General features: G+C 41.1%; 1 protein-coding gene across 3 annotated transcripts in view; it reads left to right on the top strand.

Moving 5' to 3' along the window:
• sema3e (sema domain, immunoglobulin domain (Ig), short basic domain, secreted, (semaphorin) 3E) overlaps window positions 1-18,219 on the top strand; it is a 35,871-nt gene that overhangs the window by 4,036 nt on the left and 13,616 nt on the right. For all 3 annotated transcript variants that reach the window (XM_044037014.1, XM_044037016.1, XM_044037015.1), the window contains 3 exons: window positions 13,129-13,289; window positions 16,680-16,739; window positions 17,024-17,143. In XM_044037014.1, the coding sequence (XP_043892949.1) occupies window positions 13,129-13,289; window positions 16,680-16,739; window positions 17,024-17,143 (341 nt within the window). The remainder of the gene's footprint in view (window positions 1-13,128; window positions 13,290-16,679; window positions 16,740-17,023; window positions 17,144-18,219) is intronic.

Raw genomic sequence — 18,219 nt, 5'->3', positions numbered from 1 at the left:
CCCTCACAGCAATGATGTGTTGTCTCGATAGTGCCCATCCCTGCATGCAGCATTGGACTCCCCCACTGACACTGTCATGTACATGACTCTTTCACTCACTGCTGATGTTTAAAGAGCATCCTTCAAAGTTTGTTTTGGTCCCTCTGCCACGGCGGCTGAGAATTCACAATGTTGCTTTCTGTTATGGCATAGTGGTGGAAAGATGGAGTTTGTATGTTTTTTCTTCTAGCTGTGGGAATAGATAAGGCTGTGTGTGTCTGAGAGAGAGAGAGAGGGTGAGAGGGGGGTGTTTACTTGTGTGGGAGTGTGATATAGACGAGCATGCAGTGGTATTCTCGTGTGTCTCTTAGACAGTAATGGGGGTTTTATCTGTTCAGATAAAACTCTTTAAGATCCCGGTGTTTTGTTTTTTTTCTCTCTCACAGTCTCTTTAAAGCCTTTATAGCAACAGAGGGTGACGATTCACCATAAGCCTGTTAGTCGTGGTTGAATATAGGTGTGGAATGTGGATGGTCAATAACTTATGAATACAGTGCTGTGAGTCTCTTATGAGAGCTGACAATTCTGGTTCGTTGGCTACATCTGTGAGGACGGTTTGTTTGTTTTATGAGGAAGTGCTGCTGCCTGGCCCTACTTCACATTTGTCAATAAGTTGTCAAATATAAATATACACCGGAATGTACGCGAAGTATAAACAGAAATTACAAGTACAAAGGAACAGAACAAGATTGGAACGTCTGCATGCGCTGGAGCCACGGACTTCATACGTCAACAAAAGTAAGCGATTCAGACTTGATGTGCGTCGTCATAAATGCCACGAAAATATCTGTTATGGTTGTGGCCCATACATCACGCAGTTCAGGCACCGCCTGCAGGCAAAGCCGTAACAATGATTGACATCTCAGTTCTTCTGCGTCGCTCCCACTCTTCTCTGATACATGTTAAGGCTAGCACACAGTGCTATGAAAAAGGCTGCATTTGGATCCTATCATTATGGAATGAAACCCATCTAAGACTTAATATATGCCTCAGGGGCTCCGCCGGTGATTTTTTCACACACACAGACACACAGACACACACACACACACCCTTCAGTTTGCAAAAAAAAAAAACATACTGTACACACACACACACAATTACACCCACATAGACTGACGCATGCACAGGTGGAATTGTGGGAATTCTTCACACACTGCTGACTTGGCTATAGTTCAGGCAGATGGAGAAGGAGGTGGTTTTTAATTATTTGCCCTTAGGGGTAAAAAATAAAATGATATATATATACATACACATATATATATATATAAAACATCTAGTATCAGGACAGGGTGGTAAAAACCATATTCTGCACTGTGAGAGAACGTTTGGCAAAAGGACTTCAAAGATAACAATAATAATAATCATTACAAGTCCCCAGTTCATCGATTGCTCTCCTATTACCTAATCACGTTCAATGTGAAACCGCAATTTGAAACCATGCAATTAAAAAATGACCAAGGCTGCAGTTAAATTGTTCTATTTTTGGTCGTTCTGTTTTCCTGCAGATTGAAATAAATACCCAATCGATGTCTATTATAATGTGAAGTAGTTAATATTTCAATGGTGCTCCAAATATTGAACTTGAACCATTAATAGTGCTTCTGTTGTATAACTTAGTGATACATGTATACATGTAGCAAGTACTGTAGTTCGACTGGTATAACTAACAATGGCTAGCCCGAGATACTTTTGCGACTTCTCAACTGGAACTCTGTGAACTTGACGGTAACGTGACTCCCAAACTTCCACGTTTCGATGTAAATGGACACTTTAAATCCATCGAAAATCAATATCAATGTATGCAGAACCTGACAGACTGAATATAACTTATCCTATTCATGGCACCGTAATGCTTTGAAAATGAAAACTCCCGGAGCAGACATTATTCCAGGAACTGCAGTATTATGACATCTTCAGCTGTCTGATAACATTTACCTCAGAGTTCCTGACAGCTTAGAGCGGGTACAATACCTTGTATTGGAACTAGTCTGTGTGGAAGTGGAACCCCATTGATTGTGGATTTCCATTGCATTTTATGCCACCTCTGGGTTCTGTGGTAATCCAGTAAAATCGTAAAATTCTCTCCCATTTGCTTATCCCTGACTGCTTTGGCACAACAGTAGCCTGGCAGATTTGGACCGTGCGGCTTCCTGCCAAAATTACATTTTGGTTCCAACTACAGACCACCAGCTGACGTCACATGAGCAAGCTAATGCCCTCCTGCAGGAAACAGCGCTTTACATGTCTATAGATGTTTATACTCGACGACACATAAATCGGGCAATATGTACGACAAGTTCTCTTTCCGCCTTCGGTGTTCATCAAAACAGGGAAGATGGTGGATAGATCTTGTGCCCCAGGATGCCGAAATAGTCGGAGACAGGCTAGCGGGAGAGCATTTTACCAGATCTCCACAGAACCAGACAGAGGTGGGTTAGGATTAGAAGAGGAACGCAGAGCAATCGCAACCCACAAGCAACAGATTTTATGTTAGCGCTTGGTAATTCATGGACGCATGAGAGTACATTTACTGAACAGTAACGTTAACTAATACTAATACTAATAATGCTAATACGAACATCGCTAACCGTTGTTGCCCTTCCAGTGACAACATTGCAGTCTTCAGACTACAGAGTTGAAGAGGCAGAGTTTCCCTCCAGCCGCTCTGGAGTAAGTGGAAGGGAAGTGAACCCGGAAGTTGAAGATGTCAGGATACTGCAGGTCTGGAGAAGTGGCATCTCCACCTGCTTCCAAACTCCCTTCAAAATCGATCGCCTTGGGTTTAAAGTGTGCAAGTGAACTCTAGCATCTGCATCTTAGACGCTCTATTGCAGCTACAGAAGCTCTACAGAAATAAACATACGTACTACTACTACTACTACTTATGCCACTCTTCCAACCCAAGAATCGAAGCCCAGCGTTACAGTGAGCAACTAATACAATAACAATGAGAAGAAGAATGGACCATGACACACTTTTAACCTGCTTCTGACGATGCACATATTCCAAATCTCAGGAAAAATATCAATTCATCTTTCTGCTGGTTTCTCGAAGTACATTCCAGTGACGACCTTATGCGTTACAGATCTCTGCATGCTTTCATGTTAGCCTCACTTGGCAAATGGTGTGAAATTATGATTTACTCTGTCTTTCATCTATCCCCCCAAAGTTCTTGTGAAGACTTCTGGACCAGTGAAGATTTGATTTTCCTTAATACCTTTAATTCACTGTTATCCCAGTCATCCATTCATTTGATAATACCCTCAATTAACTCACATGTTGAAAACAAATATAACCCAATTCACATCGTGTATTGAGTTACGATAGCATACTCCACAATGTTTTTATAGATCAGACTATGTCCATAGAACTGTAGCTGGTCATACATTTCATCTGCTTGGGCCTGTTAAACCTTAATCCTGCTCCTTATTATGGTAAGAATTATTGTTTGTTTTGCAATATTTTTGTAACCTTGGACACAGATCCATGGGCTTTGGATTTGTCTGGTCCAGCAGCTTCCTTGGAATCTCAAGTCCTGTGAAGCAAAAACAACTTCTAATTTAAGTCAACCATCAATTCTGCTGTTGTACCATAAACTTGGCTGCGTCTCAACAGGCTGCAAAAACGTTACGCTGCTGCATCCTTTAGTATAGGGACTAATTTTGTTGTCATTGTGCAAATTCATTTTTTTCATCCCCTAGACTACATGCCAAAATGTCCCAGGGCAAGACACGTAACCCCAAGTTGCTATGCCGACAGTGCATTATAGATGTGTGATGGAAAAAGTGCTGCATATAGATGTGCTGTATGAATATGGGTGTGAATGGGTGAATGACCTGTGGTGTAACGTGTGAGTGGTCAACAACACCCCATATAAATACAGACCATTTACCAAAATGTTGCTGTGAATTCTGTAATTTCAGTTGAGTGGTGTTTCTTTCTGATAAATCATCATAATTTGGTGAAGCCTTAAGTCTCACCCGACCCAAATAACTAGCTGTGCAGCGCTTCTGCTGGCAGTGTGGCTTCACATCATCCAAAAAGAGGATGAAAACATCAACATAAAAAAGAGATCTAAGAGTCTTTGTGGTTTTATCGCTTTCTGCAAAAAATATTTGTACTTGGGAAAAAGAAAAATTCCAAAATTGTCTCACATTCCTGAAAAATGACAAGTGCTGGCTTGTTATTATTGCAGACAAGCTTGCATGGCTTGTCTCACAACATTAGTAAGTGTTAGAAAGAGCAAACACCTGGAACAACATGAGACCCTTCCATGGTCATTAAATTGGTGTTTTTTTTTTTCCTGTGTTTTCCAACGTCATGTTTACATAAAAGCTACGGGGTCATTTATTTTACATGACTTTTGGTTGAGTTTGGACGTGAATCGTTGCAATTACACTGCCTCCACAACTTTCTGCATCACCTCTCGGTAAAACTGTGAGTTTCATGCAAACAGGAGCTGAAGTGTGAATACAGGGATTAGCCAGGTAGCAATTACCCCACAAAACCCCCTCTTTTGAGCTGTAATTTCTAGAACTTCCTCTCCAGACGAGAATATTTTACGACCTTGAAATGATGAGACTTTCTTCTCAGGTTTAAATGAGGACTACAGCCTAAAGATGACTTTTTTCAGTCTAGTATGGGTGTATACATAACATTTAACAGATTGGACTGTGGTCAAAGGGTAGACGTATGCCTGATTAGTGAAATGAAGGGTTTAATGTGATACGATAAATCACAACTCTGGAAGGCGAGGGGGGAGAAGAAAAAAAACACATCAACCCCTCTGCCATCCGCTATACGCTCACCTCGCCCGTCTCTCGCTTTCTCATTTTGTCCGTGTTCATCACAGCGTCCTTTTTCTCCCCCCCCTCTCTACCATTGTATTGTGTGTGCTCTCGAGATCATTAATGAGATGTCCAGAGGAGAAGGCAGCTGGTGAAAGTCTAATATCCTTTCTGACCTTTTCCCAGTGACGGGGACCATGGAGAGGAGTTAAGATTATCACATGGGAAAAGGAGGGAAGGATGCACAGATTGTTTGAGTCTTCAGAGACTGTATAGCCAAAGCTATTACAAAGGGAGGGGAGCGGATAAAGGATGACAAGTGCAGTGAGCAATTCAAGAGGGGCAATTCCAGTGGGATTCTTTTTGTATATTGTAGCTTGGCAGTTAAAAGCAAAGCTTATCTTCCCCTTTTTTTATTTTACTGCACAAACTTGTGAGGGACCAGAGAAGATACTGAGTGTGCATCTGGAGTAAATCTGTGGGGTAAATGAAATACTGACTGCACTATAGATTATGTAAACATCGCCTTTTCACCACATTCTGAGTCATTCCTTTCTTCTGTGCCTGACGCGGATCAGAGTGCCATTTTTAATCACAGTAAAATCATGATATACAGCCCAGCACTGACACACAGTGAGCCCACATAAATAGCCAATTCATTATATTCATTCATTATGCACATGTACGCTTGAGGTATAGCTTGTGCGGATAGACTTTTGAGAGCATATTAAAAGTACTGCACGTAAATCAATCAGTCAATTCATCAATCACACTTCATTTGTATACTTTTCATTCATATAAAATGCAACACAATGTGGGCCATGTAAAAACTATCCACACACATTTTGCTAATATGGAGACAGTATAACATCCTCATTAAAATAATTAATAATAATAATAATAACAAATTAGTCTGTTTTTTTTTTATAAAAACAGAAAATAGCAAATGAGCACAATTAAAAATGAAAGGGAGATAAAACAACTCAGTCATTAAAGCTGCGACGTGTAACATATGGTGATTGTTGTTGTTAATGTTAATTCGTGTTAATCTATTCCTCTCTTTGGTCTTTATGAGCAGAAACCATGTAACCTTGTTTTTTTTTTTATAAGTTGTATCCTTCATCTGTAAAAGGGAGCGTTTGTGTGTATACAGCTGTGGAGCAGGGGGCGGATTCAACATGTGTTTATTGATCGTGTTTATTTGTGCAGTAGAACGAAACCTCTGAAACTTTTCATGGGCGCTTGTGTGTGTGTGTGTTTTCACTCGTACTCTAACCTGTTTGCAGCCATATCACTTTACTAGCACAATGTTGCCGTTGCCTCTGACTGTCTCGACATAAAACAAATCACTTCCTGTGTGCAGTGTGGGAATGTGACCGGGGCCAAATGAGATCTAAATCCTGCTATAGTAAGAAAGCCAGGAGCTGATCAGCATTGTGTGAACGTATGTGACAATGGTTTGAATGCAACATATACAGTTTACATGACCAATGGCTCCATCAGACTTCCTGTATCTTATAGCTATTACCGTCTTACATAAGCAAAATGTCTCCTGATCTTTTAACATGTTGCTAAGATTTAAAACATCTGAACTTGTTCAATGGGAATTTAAATTGCTGCCAAATCTGTAATCTGGATCAAATCTGGAGGAATTGCCTGATGGTAGAGTGTCTAAGCCTGCATACAAAATTTTGTTCGGGGAAAGAGAGTTAGGCATTCATTAGAAATTTGATTATCTTTTTCGATTCTTGCCTAAATTTAATGGGAGTATGCTTGGGTGATCACCTACCTGTCAAAGACAGAGCGTTGTTAACACAAGATAAAAACATAGCGTCCTAATATACTGTACCTAAAGCGATACATGGATAGAAATTTAAATAAAAACCATACCAGTCCTGAATCTGAGTCCCTCATTAGAATAGTTTATAAGATCACATTCTATCATTGTTAAAGAGAAACAAATTTTGCTTCCTCCCAGATCATCCTCCACCATGTGGCTTTGATTTTGCTTTGTGACATCATAACCACCACCACTGCACACACACACACACACATATTAAAGAGGACTTAAGTGCTCAAGGCTATATTGCAACATTGGCAACGCTCCACAGTCTCACTGAGGCCTTGATGCCACAGTCCTTCTATATTTTCGTCCCTTCTTAAGTGCAGCTCACTCCAATAATGTTTTTTATGCTCTCTTTCAATACAAATTCCATTACCCAACAAGTGCACACAGGCTTATTTCCCAGGAAATATGAGGCTGCGTACAGCACCACGTTTATTATCTTGACATTAAATGATTGCCTGGTACTGGCAATTGATCAAATTGTGGCAGTAAATTTGATTTGTGTTTTATTTTAAGTTTCCTTAGGGTTTGTTTTTATGACCTCCAAGGTGCATTTGAAGCCATAGGTGCAGTTTCTTTGACAAAACATAAATGTTCCCTCATTGCTGTGAAGAGACCTATAATCAGGCTGCTAATGCACACACGTAAACACAAACGGATTCTCCCGGGTGTGGGAAAACAGAGTTGCCGTTCATGCACAAAGCGGAGATCACAAAGTGTATTTTGATTTGACTTCAGCGTCTTCAGCACCAGTCAGCGAGACGATGAAAGTGTCTGTCTTGAGGGAGTCCTTTTTCTCCAAGTTTTCCATTTGAAGTGGGATCACATGTGTCTCCTTAGTTCAGATGCTGATGGTGGAACACCCCTTAGCTTGCGGCTAAAGAGCCCTCGCCAGCTGCTGATGGGAAAAGGGGAGAGAAGGGGAGGACAGGGGGGAAATGCGGAAATCCCCTCTTTCCTTTCCTGAGCTTTAGCAATGATGGTCTGTGATGGCTGTGCATAATGACAGAGGAGAAACCTTTGAAATGGCATTGTGTGCTCTGAAGCATCTCTCAGAGTATAATCAGGACCGCAGTCAGGTGGAATTAAAGGTGCTGTCTGCAGTACTTTTGATTAAGTATGTGTTGAAATGTTCTATATTACAAATGAGCACACATTGTTGGGTCAGTGACACTGCAGGTCCCTGGTATTGTGTGAACTTTACCGTTTATAACACTTCTGCTATTCCACATACTACTGTTTTATTTATGTCGCTGCACTATTTGTGTGGGCAAAATATCAACTGGTGGCCAGCTGGCCCAAACTGGCCCACCAACATTAGAAAATGGCCTGGCAGATTATTCCAAAAATCAGACTTCCTTTAAGTGTTTTTAAATTATTTGTTTATCTTCACAAAAAAAAGGCAGGATTCCAAACCTTTTCTCGAAAGACATATGAATTGAAAGAGGACTCAAAGACTGTAATTTTTTGTAAAATGACTATTTCCATATGTTAGACTCAAAGAAGCAGGGGAAAATATAGTTTGTTCAGAGCATTTTTTTGACATTTTATTCTTGGCATCTCAACAACGTCCACAATATCACCAGGCAACTGTCAGGTTTCTTCTGTGACTGAATAAGTTTTAAGACACTAGCAACAATGGGTGGCACATTTTAGTTCCTTTTTTTAAACAATGCATTTGCTAAGGGTCACACGGTGGTGTAGTGGTTAGCACTCTCGCCTTGCAGCGAGAAGACCCGGGTTCAAGCCCCGGTTGGAACAAGGGCCTTTCTGCATGGAGTTTGCATGTTCTCCCCGTGTGTGCGTGGGTTCTCTCCGGGTTCTCCGGCTTCCTCCCACAGTCCAAAAACATGCAATGTGGGGATTAGGTGAATTGGACACTCTAAATTGACCATAGGAGTGAGTGTGAGAGTGAATGGTTGTTTGTCTCTATCTGTGTGTGGCCCTGCGATGGACTGGCGAACTGTCCAGGGTGTACCCCGCCTATCGCCTATCGCCCGCCTATCGCCCGATGTAGCTGAAATTGGATAAAGCGGTTAGATGATGACTGACTGACATTTGCTAAGATTGGATAGTTTAGATTAGAATGAAAACAAGTCTGATTCTGCCTGATGATGATACATTGTTTTGGCCTGACAGAGTGGTATTGACTGGTGTTGTTGCTGTAACAGTGGCTCGCCCAAGATACATTTTGCATTTCCAACGTCTGAGTGGTGAACTCAGGGGGTGATGTCACTCCCAGTTTCAATGTAAATGGAATGCAGCATTAATATTCATTATGAATGGATCAATCACAATGCTAGTAGTACACACCTGAACACATCATCCATCAATCCATCCATCAACAACCACTTATCTGAGATCTGATCGACCAACATCTCTAAGGGAGACCCCCGCCATCCAACTGAGAAAACCCTGATCAAGATCTGTTACCCGCAAAGTTGTTCTTTCATACCCAATGCTCATGACCGCTTACCGTGTGATGGGTAATGACCGAAAGAACAACATCATGGAAACAGACTGCTGGTTATGGAATCATGACCTTTAAAACCCCTCAGGGGTGACTGCATGATGATCTGATGTCCGTCTATAAAACAGGCACCTGGACTTTTAAAATATGAGTCTGCAGAGTTTCCCAAGGTCACTGACCCCGTCCAAAACCGGTTTTAACATCCATCCTGATTTCGCTGATTAGAAGTGGACAGCGCTAAGCACTAGGGGTGGGCAGATTAATCCAAATAAATATTTGAAATTTTGTTATTTTGACTAAAATCGAGCTAGTCTAGGGTTCTCGAGTTGCAAGAACAAGACCGAAGTTAGTTCTGGCTAGGACATTTCATACTTTACAAGTAAGTCAAGTGCAGAACTCCTCAGAAGTCCTCATTTCTGCAATAACCACACCCACTTCAAATGTTGGCTAGTCACACAATAGTTGTTGTCCACCACACAAGGAGAGAACACGTTTCGAGTTTCCTCGCAACGATGCGGACATGATACAAGTTGCTTTGTTTTTGCTAAATTCAGCAAAAGTGAGCTCAAACATTTGAGTGCTGCACTACCAAAGTGGCAGTGAAGTATATCACAGCGTTAATCTGAGCAAGAGTCAACTGTGAGGACGTCACGGGCCGGGTAAAACTGGTTTACGGGCCAGATCCAGCTCCAGGGCCATATGTTGCCCATGTGTGATATAAGAGCGTGACGATCTCAGGTCTCAGGACGGATGGGGATACCAGGTCTGAACAAGGCCTTAGTCTCAGGCATTTCCAAATACATCTGTGGAGAAACTTTACCATCCAAGCAGGAATGAAAAATCCACAAAGAGGCAAAGAGGTCGTCCTCTCTGCTCGTGAGGTTAGGCTGTGTGGCAGTAAATCAGTAAATGCCTCTCGCCAAAAACCTTCATGAGATGACAAAGGGACGAGGGACGGTGATGTCAGTTCAGCAACAGACAGACAGGAAGTTAGAAAAGACAACATTGCTGACAGCACTTTATTTTCAACCACATAATGTATACTTTTCTCTCTTTCTTGTCTCTTCCATGGGTTCTTGGTGGCTTTCTTTTCTCATTGGATAGAAGTATATACGTGTGTGTTAAGAGTTCTTGTCTGTGTTTTTTTGACAGGGAAGAGAGCTTGTGCATACTGGCATGTTCCTGGGTGCATCTCACACAGTAAATCAGCTGTCTCCCATCATTATCAAGTAAAATGCTTGATGGCTGCTCAGCCAATTACTTCAGCTATTTTTTTTTTTTAAAGTCTGTCATCTAAATTAGTGATGGCAGAATTGACTTCACACAAGGAAGGAGATGGTTGTTTGGAAGAGCAGCCGATTGCAAAACCATTGGAATCCAAGTGGAATGATGTTGAGGACCGTTCTTGATCTAAGTTCCGCTTCACTCAGACGGAACTGTGGGAAGCTGGAGGGGAGACAGACTGCGTGTGTGTGTGTAAGGGAGAGAATCATGCTTTGTATGTGGATTATAATTACAGGAAGCATGCCTGAGCCATGGCAGAACCCCACAGCCACACCACCCCTCCCCCCCCGCCATCTAACCACCCCAGATCTGACACTTCTCAAACAAACATTCATCTGTCTTCAACACTGAAGTCTTAACAGCAACAAAATGCGTACAGTCACCTACTCCTCTGTTGATACCTAATCCCATTTAAAACAAATAAACCCCCCCCCGAGGGTGCATCCTGTAGCTGTGAGTAATCCAGGAAAAAGCACTCAGTGTTAGAGATCAGGTATCACTAAAAATATACAAGTGCTAAATAATAATACATTTATGACCTGCATGTAAAGACGTGTTGGCAAGACTAGTTGAAGGGACGTATACCTGATAGTTCTCAGAAGTGCATGGCGTTACATTTGCATTAAAGGCGACATAGACCGGAAGCTCCAATTAACGCTGCGTTTGTGTGTGTATCTGCGTCATTACCTCGTTTATGAAACCCTAAAGTTTCAGAACAAACAGTTCAGCCACTGCTGAGAAAATAGTTTTGTATTGTTTTCCTGGGCTCTGCGAAGCGGCTCGGCACTTCCTTAATTTGATGTCGTCATCAAAAATCCTCACAAAAATCCAAACAAATCCTCTCACCACCGTAGCGCCTCCTGGTGCGGGCACTAGTCCGGGCACATCCGGTTGCGTACATTCAACCGCAGAAGAAGAACTACTCTCGTTGTAGCTGCTGAGATGCAGAGCATCCACCGTGCCAGAGGGGGAGCTGTGTATCTGAGAGCTGGCCTATCTATTACGTCACTTCCAGGTACCTGGCCAATCACAGGACAGTAGGAAAGCTCTCGTTGGCTGGCCAATCACAACACAGTCCACATTCTAGGGGTGTGGTTTTGGTCTGAAATAGCGCGGCTGACAAGAGCGTCAGTGAGGAGATATTTTGATCGGCTCGTTTGCAGCAATTAGGAGGTTTTTAATCATGAAAACAAGTTAATATATGTAAGTAGACCTCCATAACTAACATGTGTGATACAAGCATTCTATGTCGCCTTTAAAGGATAAGGTGAATGCTGCAATAATATGGATCGTTGGAACAGGAACAAGCCAGTGACACAAACATGCACAGATGAATTTGCTGTTTTGAAGGTGCCACGTGTGATGAGTGAACGAGGTGAGATGGAAAGGTAATCTTTCTGGTGCTCACTCTCCCCGAGGGAAGTTCTTGATTCTTGGTTCTAGACCTTGGCTGTGTGTTGAACGAGGAGATGGAAATCATGTAAGAGAGCAGTCTTGTTTTTGAACATGCTGGTAAATACAATGAAGAGATAGCCTGGCTAAACTCAACCAAGGCTGCCGGTGATTTCATGATGCACCAGAGGCTGCATCCGGATCACTGATCTGATTGGTTGTAGGTCTGTCCGACTGTCCAAGAAGCAAAGTTTGTGTGAAATGCAATTTCCTCCACTTATTCCTCCTTTCCCCAAGTGCTTCAAGGGTATTTTCCTTGTTTGCTCAGTATGCTGCTACTCCACAAAGCGAAATACACTGAGTAGTTGCACAACCCCAAAAAGGGCTATGAAAACCAAAACAATTAAAATCTTTAAGTGATTAAACACTTGAACATATTTATTTTGCAGTGAATTTTACATACCACACATTCAAGCCGGAAAAAGTAAAAGCAGTTACCTGCGATTCAGAGAAAACAGATGAAGCTCTGGCGCAAGTTCAGTCAGGAAGACTGTTCCGTTGCACGCGTCAGTCATAGATTTGGTCTCACACTTCCTGATTTAATCTCTTCACTTCCTAGCTGTCATTTCCTCAGGTGTAAATCAGGTGTTGCTGTCTATAAAGTATGCTGTCTGCCTTAATCTCCATGTTCTGCTGTACGACACATCCTCCCCTCCTTCATCACCAGTCTAATTCTTCTCCACCCGTGGACTGGGAGGGAGGGCTTGTTCCTAATTGCTGCTCAGAAGCAGAAGCAGATTACATCTCCCACGTCTTGTCCAAGCGTCAAAGACTCTGTAATTTATTCATTTTGCTCACACGTTTCTCCTGACTGAAATATTTGACCGTTGAATCGATGAGTAAGAGATAACTGTGCAACCACAAGGTTGCTCTGGATGGATATTTCATACATTTTGTTCACTGAATGCGAGAAAAGGTAACTCAAAACATTCATGTGGCTTTTCCATGATACAGTTCTAGCACTACTTGACCAAACTCTATGTCGTCTTCCATTTTAGGATCGACTCAGATCAGGTACCAGGTACTATCCCTAATGGAAAGGCCAAAGAAACGAGTCTGGTTGAGTCGAGTCAAGCCGGGGATAGTGTTAGAACTGTATAATGGAAAATCCCAATTAGATTATCTCCCAACTTGTTCTGTCTCCATCCATCTATCGCTATCTATATTTAAATGGAAACTGCAGGCCTCCATTGTGCTGCCTTTTTAATTTTCCTCCTAATCTCTCTCTCTATGTGCTGTCATCTCTGCAGAGCTTTGGCAGTTGAACAGGACCTGGCTGTTCCAGGGACATGGAGTGTCCCTTCAGCCCCAGACCATGCTGCTGGACGAAGGCCACGAACGGCTCTATATTGGGGCCAAAAATGGGCTGTTCTCCCTCAGCCTGGACCAGGTTAACACACACCACAGAGAGGTAGGACTGTTTTGAATGTGTTCATCCCTCCCTGCCTCTCTGGAAGTGACACATATAATAAACACCAAACAGGGTGTGCATATTATGTTTGCCTTTACAGGTCTGCGTGCAGTACGATGCAGGGATTTGAATTTCAAATTAAGAGAGAGCGGCCGAGGCGTTCCAGGGAGCATCGTCTGTACAAAACACACTTCTCAAAATAGGAAGCAAGATAACTGGTAAAACTATGTACCAGACACACGCAACACAGAGAAAATGAGAGTCTGGCTCAACCTGAATTAAAAGGCCAAGGAGGCTGCCACCGCAAAGGCTCAGTTACCTCCGGTCTTCAGTTCAGTCTTAGGTACTTCAGCCTCAGCGCTCTGAATGCAGTGTGCATGTGCATGAGTGTATCCAGGATCATATAAAGACTTAAAGACAAACGTTAAGATAACGTTTTAAATCATACTGGCATTGGGGTGATTTGATCAGAGAAGATGAGCTGCAGACAGCGAGTTACATTAATCCAGCTGTGAGGGTATAAAAACATGAGTCACCTTTTCCAGAACCTTACCAGGGAGGTAACTTTTGATCTTTAGTCTGAATGTTATGTGCTTTTAAACTCGCATGGGTGCAGGATGCCCTGGATGTTGGCTAAACAAAGATATTACCTCATGTGTCCCAAGTGTTCAGCACACTATGAACTTGCACTTGTGCTTTAATGATGTTGATGTTTTCGTTCTGTGCAGTCATGCTACGCTGGATGATGTATTTTATTTATTCATTCATTCATTCATTTTGGATAAAGGTTTCATTTATGACAAATGTTATATTGGGATGAAATGTTTTTGCATATGGGCCATTCTACCGAATTCGTGCAAATTGCTGTCCCACAATAAAAAAACTATTTAACAAAACAATTAAGAATTCAGACCTTCAATATTTACTAAGATGATGTTATGATCTAGTTAAACACAAGACTGTAACTATTTAGTAATTAAGCTAAATATATACAAAATCATCATTTATGCTACCTTCCTAGGTACTTTCTATTGGGAAGTAGTTGTCCCAATCTCTAAGCCCTAAATTTCAATCCATGAAAATAATACTTAAAAGAATTTTGTCATTTTTTCCAATAGTGTATTTTAAAATATATGTTTGGTTTCTTTTAAACAGAATGTAAAACATTTAGATTCATTTTGAAGTTTTTTTTAAAATTACAAAACATGCTTTAAAAAATGCTGTCCCACACTTTCACGTCACAACCGTAACACGAGTTGTTTTACCACATGGGTGGAGCCTGGTTTTAGTCACACCCCAGAATTTCTGACCAAGAAATGACACTGCATCCCTGTGCCTCATGGCTGCATGGTGAGATATTACCTCTCATAATTTTTAAGTAAATGGGTTCCAAAGTCTGAAAATCAGCATGTTACATTAATAATTGTCACAACCGTACACGTATTATCTGCAAGTAAATACACTTTTGGGGGCTCAAAACAAAATATTATGTTTTGTTGTGTGTACAACTGCTCAAACATCTGTTCCTAGCCATTTACTTGTTAGCATGTTTGAGTTATGCTAGGAATTAGCTAAAAATGTCACAACCGTAACAGTCACAACCGTAACAAATTGTAACGTTACGGTTGTGACATAATCATTATGGTAGTGACAACATGTAATGTTCCACATATTTAAGGAGATTTTTCATCATTATTATTACATTATACTCTTAAAACATAATAATAATAATAATAATATTGTTATTATATTTGATTTGTAAAGCACATTTCATTCTTAAGAATCTCAGAGTGCTAAATAATGGTGATATGATAAGGAAAGAAGGAAAGAGAACGAAACTAGAAACGAAAGAAAGGAGGAAAGATCAAATCTATCAGTGATTTATCTGACAGGGAGCAAAGGAAGGTCAGAAGATCATGGCGAAAAAGACAGCAACATCACAGGCTATTGGTGAAAAGTCAAAGAGAGGTGGAGAGATTGTGCACAACTTCCACGCCACCTCCCACACCCTCTGCCACGCCTTCTCCCATGCTGCCTTACCTTCCACGCACTTCTAGTGAGACTGTTACTCCACGCACTTCTAGTGAGACTGTTACTCCACGCACTTCTAGTGAGACTAATAAGAGACGTTGGAATGCGTGACCACAGAAAAATAAACTTGAATGGAAGAAAGAAAAATATAGAAAACGGTGCCATAGATTGTGCGTGAGGCCAGAGAAGTCAAAATGTTCCGCAAGAACAAAAACTCAGAAGGAAGTATGGAAGCACAGAGTTCCTGTGCATAGCAGAAAGACCCTTCTTTTTCATAACACACTCATGCACAATTTGCAGAAAAAAATACAAGTCTGCCAATTATAAAGAGAAACATGGATTAAGAAGCGCATTGACAAGCAGGTTGCTCAGAAAATACAATCTCGTTTCTATGCTCAGAGAAACACTAGGCAGCTCCCACAGGCAGCTCTCAACACGACTGCAGACAACCCACATCTAAAGTTCACATATCAGAGACATAACATTTGTGTTTGTAAAATTCACATTAAAAGGCAGGTTATGAGTTAATATTAAGCAATAAGGTTGAGGGGATATAATACAACCTTGCAAACAAAATACTGTGGTCATGAGCAAAACAGTGCAGTCACTACCGTAACAGTGCGGTCACTACCGTAACACTGAATGTTTTGTAAAATAAAATAAGAATTGAGTCATTAAATAACATTTTATGATAACTATTGGTTAAATATACATTCAATGTAATAACTAATGAACTCTGAGATCTCTATGATCAGTGTAATTCATTTTACAAAAAAGATTGCATTTAAATTTTGATGAGTCTTAGAAAATAAACTTTGTAAATTTGTTAAAAAAATGATTTTAATTGATTTAGTTGTAAAACCCTTCATAATAAATTACTAAAAGTATTCTTTAGAGGGTGTATGGACACACAATATAAACAGATTAATATAATGGTTTTTATTGCAGTGTGTTGCTGTGTTACGGTAGTGACAAATTTTAGGAGTTGAAAAACATTTCAAGAACAGGCAGACATTAATATATGAAATTTGACTGCGCCTTTACTAGATATGTACCATAGACATATGGTACAATATATGTATGGACAAGGTTTTTGGAAAAAAACAACTTTTGAAAATGTGTTTCCAACTCTGGACTTTGCACGAATTCGGTAGAATGGCCCATATACCAAACTCAACCTGTGGACAGTGGAAAAAAAAGGGTCATATTGAGGTTTGGGAAACACTGAGCGATGCTTCCAATCATTTTATGCATTTTATGGACCAAAGAACTAATTAACGCCCCCCAAAAAAAGGATCAAAATAATCATTTGTTGCAGCCGTGGTGTGAACTATCACATTTATTTGCATTCTCTTTCAGATCCAGTGGGCCAGTACAGAGCCTCAGATAGAGGATTGTTTGATGAAAGGAAGGGAAAAGGTAAGAGACAACAAGTAAACAATCTAAAAGGGACATCGTTAGTATAGCGGAAGTTGTTTATCACAGATTCACAGATGATAATATGCATTGACTTATAGCCAACCGTAAAAGTGATTTATCATGCAAGTACACGGATCCATTTTAGAGATTAATACAGTTAATGTACAGACTGATTTATGCATAAGGCCATAAGACCTTTAGCTTCCAGTCCCTTCTCAAGGTCCTTGACTGTAGCTGCCACCTGACTATACTCTCTTTTTTCGTCGCCGTATCTCTGTCAACAGCCTGAATGTGCAAACTACATCAAGGTCTTGCAGCAGTACAACCACACCCATCTGCTGGTGTGTGGAACAGGAGCCTTTAACCCTGTTTGTGGCCTGGTCAGGCTGGGACACTCGGGACAGGTGAGTCCCACAGACTTTCACTGTTCCCTCACCAGTGCAAGCTAGAAATGTACATGTCGACTATCAGAGAGTGGAAATGTTGCCTTACCTGTGCACCATTGTATGTGTGTTTGCAATTCTACCCCAATCATTTGCATTTTTGTCACGCAGAATATTGTCATTGTGTGGGCCGTTGTTCACTTTTGTCTCCTGCCGATCAGAAAGAAAAACATTAGTTAGAGTCTATCCTCTGAACAGAGAAGACTGGAAAGACTTGGCACAGAGAGCAGAGAGTTGACTGTTTCACATGCGATCTCAGCGGTGACATGATGGACATGGGACTGAAGTGGTAAACACATGTTGCTGCAGGTGGGATTCTGAGGTCAGAGAAGACTAATGTTCTGACTTCATACACTGAGGTCAAATCAAATGTGTGTGTCACCTGGTAATGAGCGCGATTTGGCCGCACTGGAATTTTAAGTGCGCATGTTTCTCAATTTTTTTTTTTCTTCCCAGTACAACATGTATCTCCGAGACGTCAGTTTACTGAACAGTCCAGGATATTTATGTGTGTCTGGGCCAGGGGTTGGCAACCTTTACTATAGAAAGCAATCCTTTGTCCAGAAAGAACGAGAAACTGATGGAGCAGCAAAAAATGTTTGTGCCCTTTAAGTGCAGGTGACTCGGCCTATTAGTCTAAATTAGCCTGTCAACATAAATTTAGTTTAGTGCACACTTCACAGAGAGATGTAGCATTAGCGCAGCACCAGTGGCATTTTATCGGGTTTGGTCCGAAAGTAAGAGGACGCTGCTGACACAACCTGGGAGGAAAGGCTTTGACAGCAGGAGGGAGTGAGAAAAGAGCCTGAACCCCAACATAACTCAGTCTCTATTCTACTTATTATCAAATTAATAGTCAATATATGATCTATTGTGCATCCATATATATGGAAATGCATGTTCATTATTTATGACCTTTACTGTCTTTGCTGCTGCGACACTGTAAGTTTCCCCCAATATCAGTCTGATACAGTCCTTTCACACCTTTTAAACCATTTCAAGCTATTTCAAAAACTTTTATTAACATTTTTACAGTC

The sequence above is a fragment of the Solea senegalensis genome, linkage group LG10 (genome assembly GCF_019176455.1).
Source record: "Solea senegalensis isolate Sse05_10M linkage group LG10, IFAPA_SoseM_1, whole genome shotgun sequence".
NCBI lineage: Eukaryota > Metazoa > Chordata > Actinopteri > Pleuronectiformes > Soleidae > Solea > Solea senegalensis.
The sequence above is the reverse complement of the archived record's forward strand: the minus strand, read 5'-3'. Positions and strand labels throughout refer to the sequence as shown.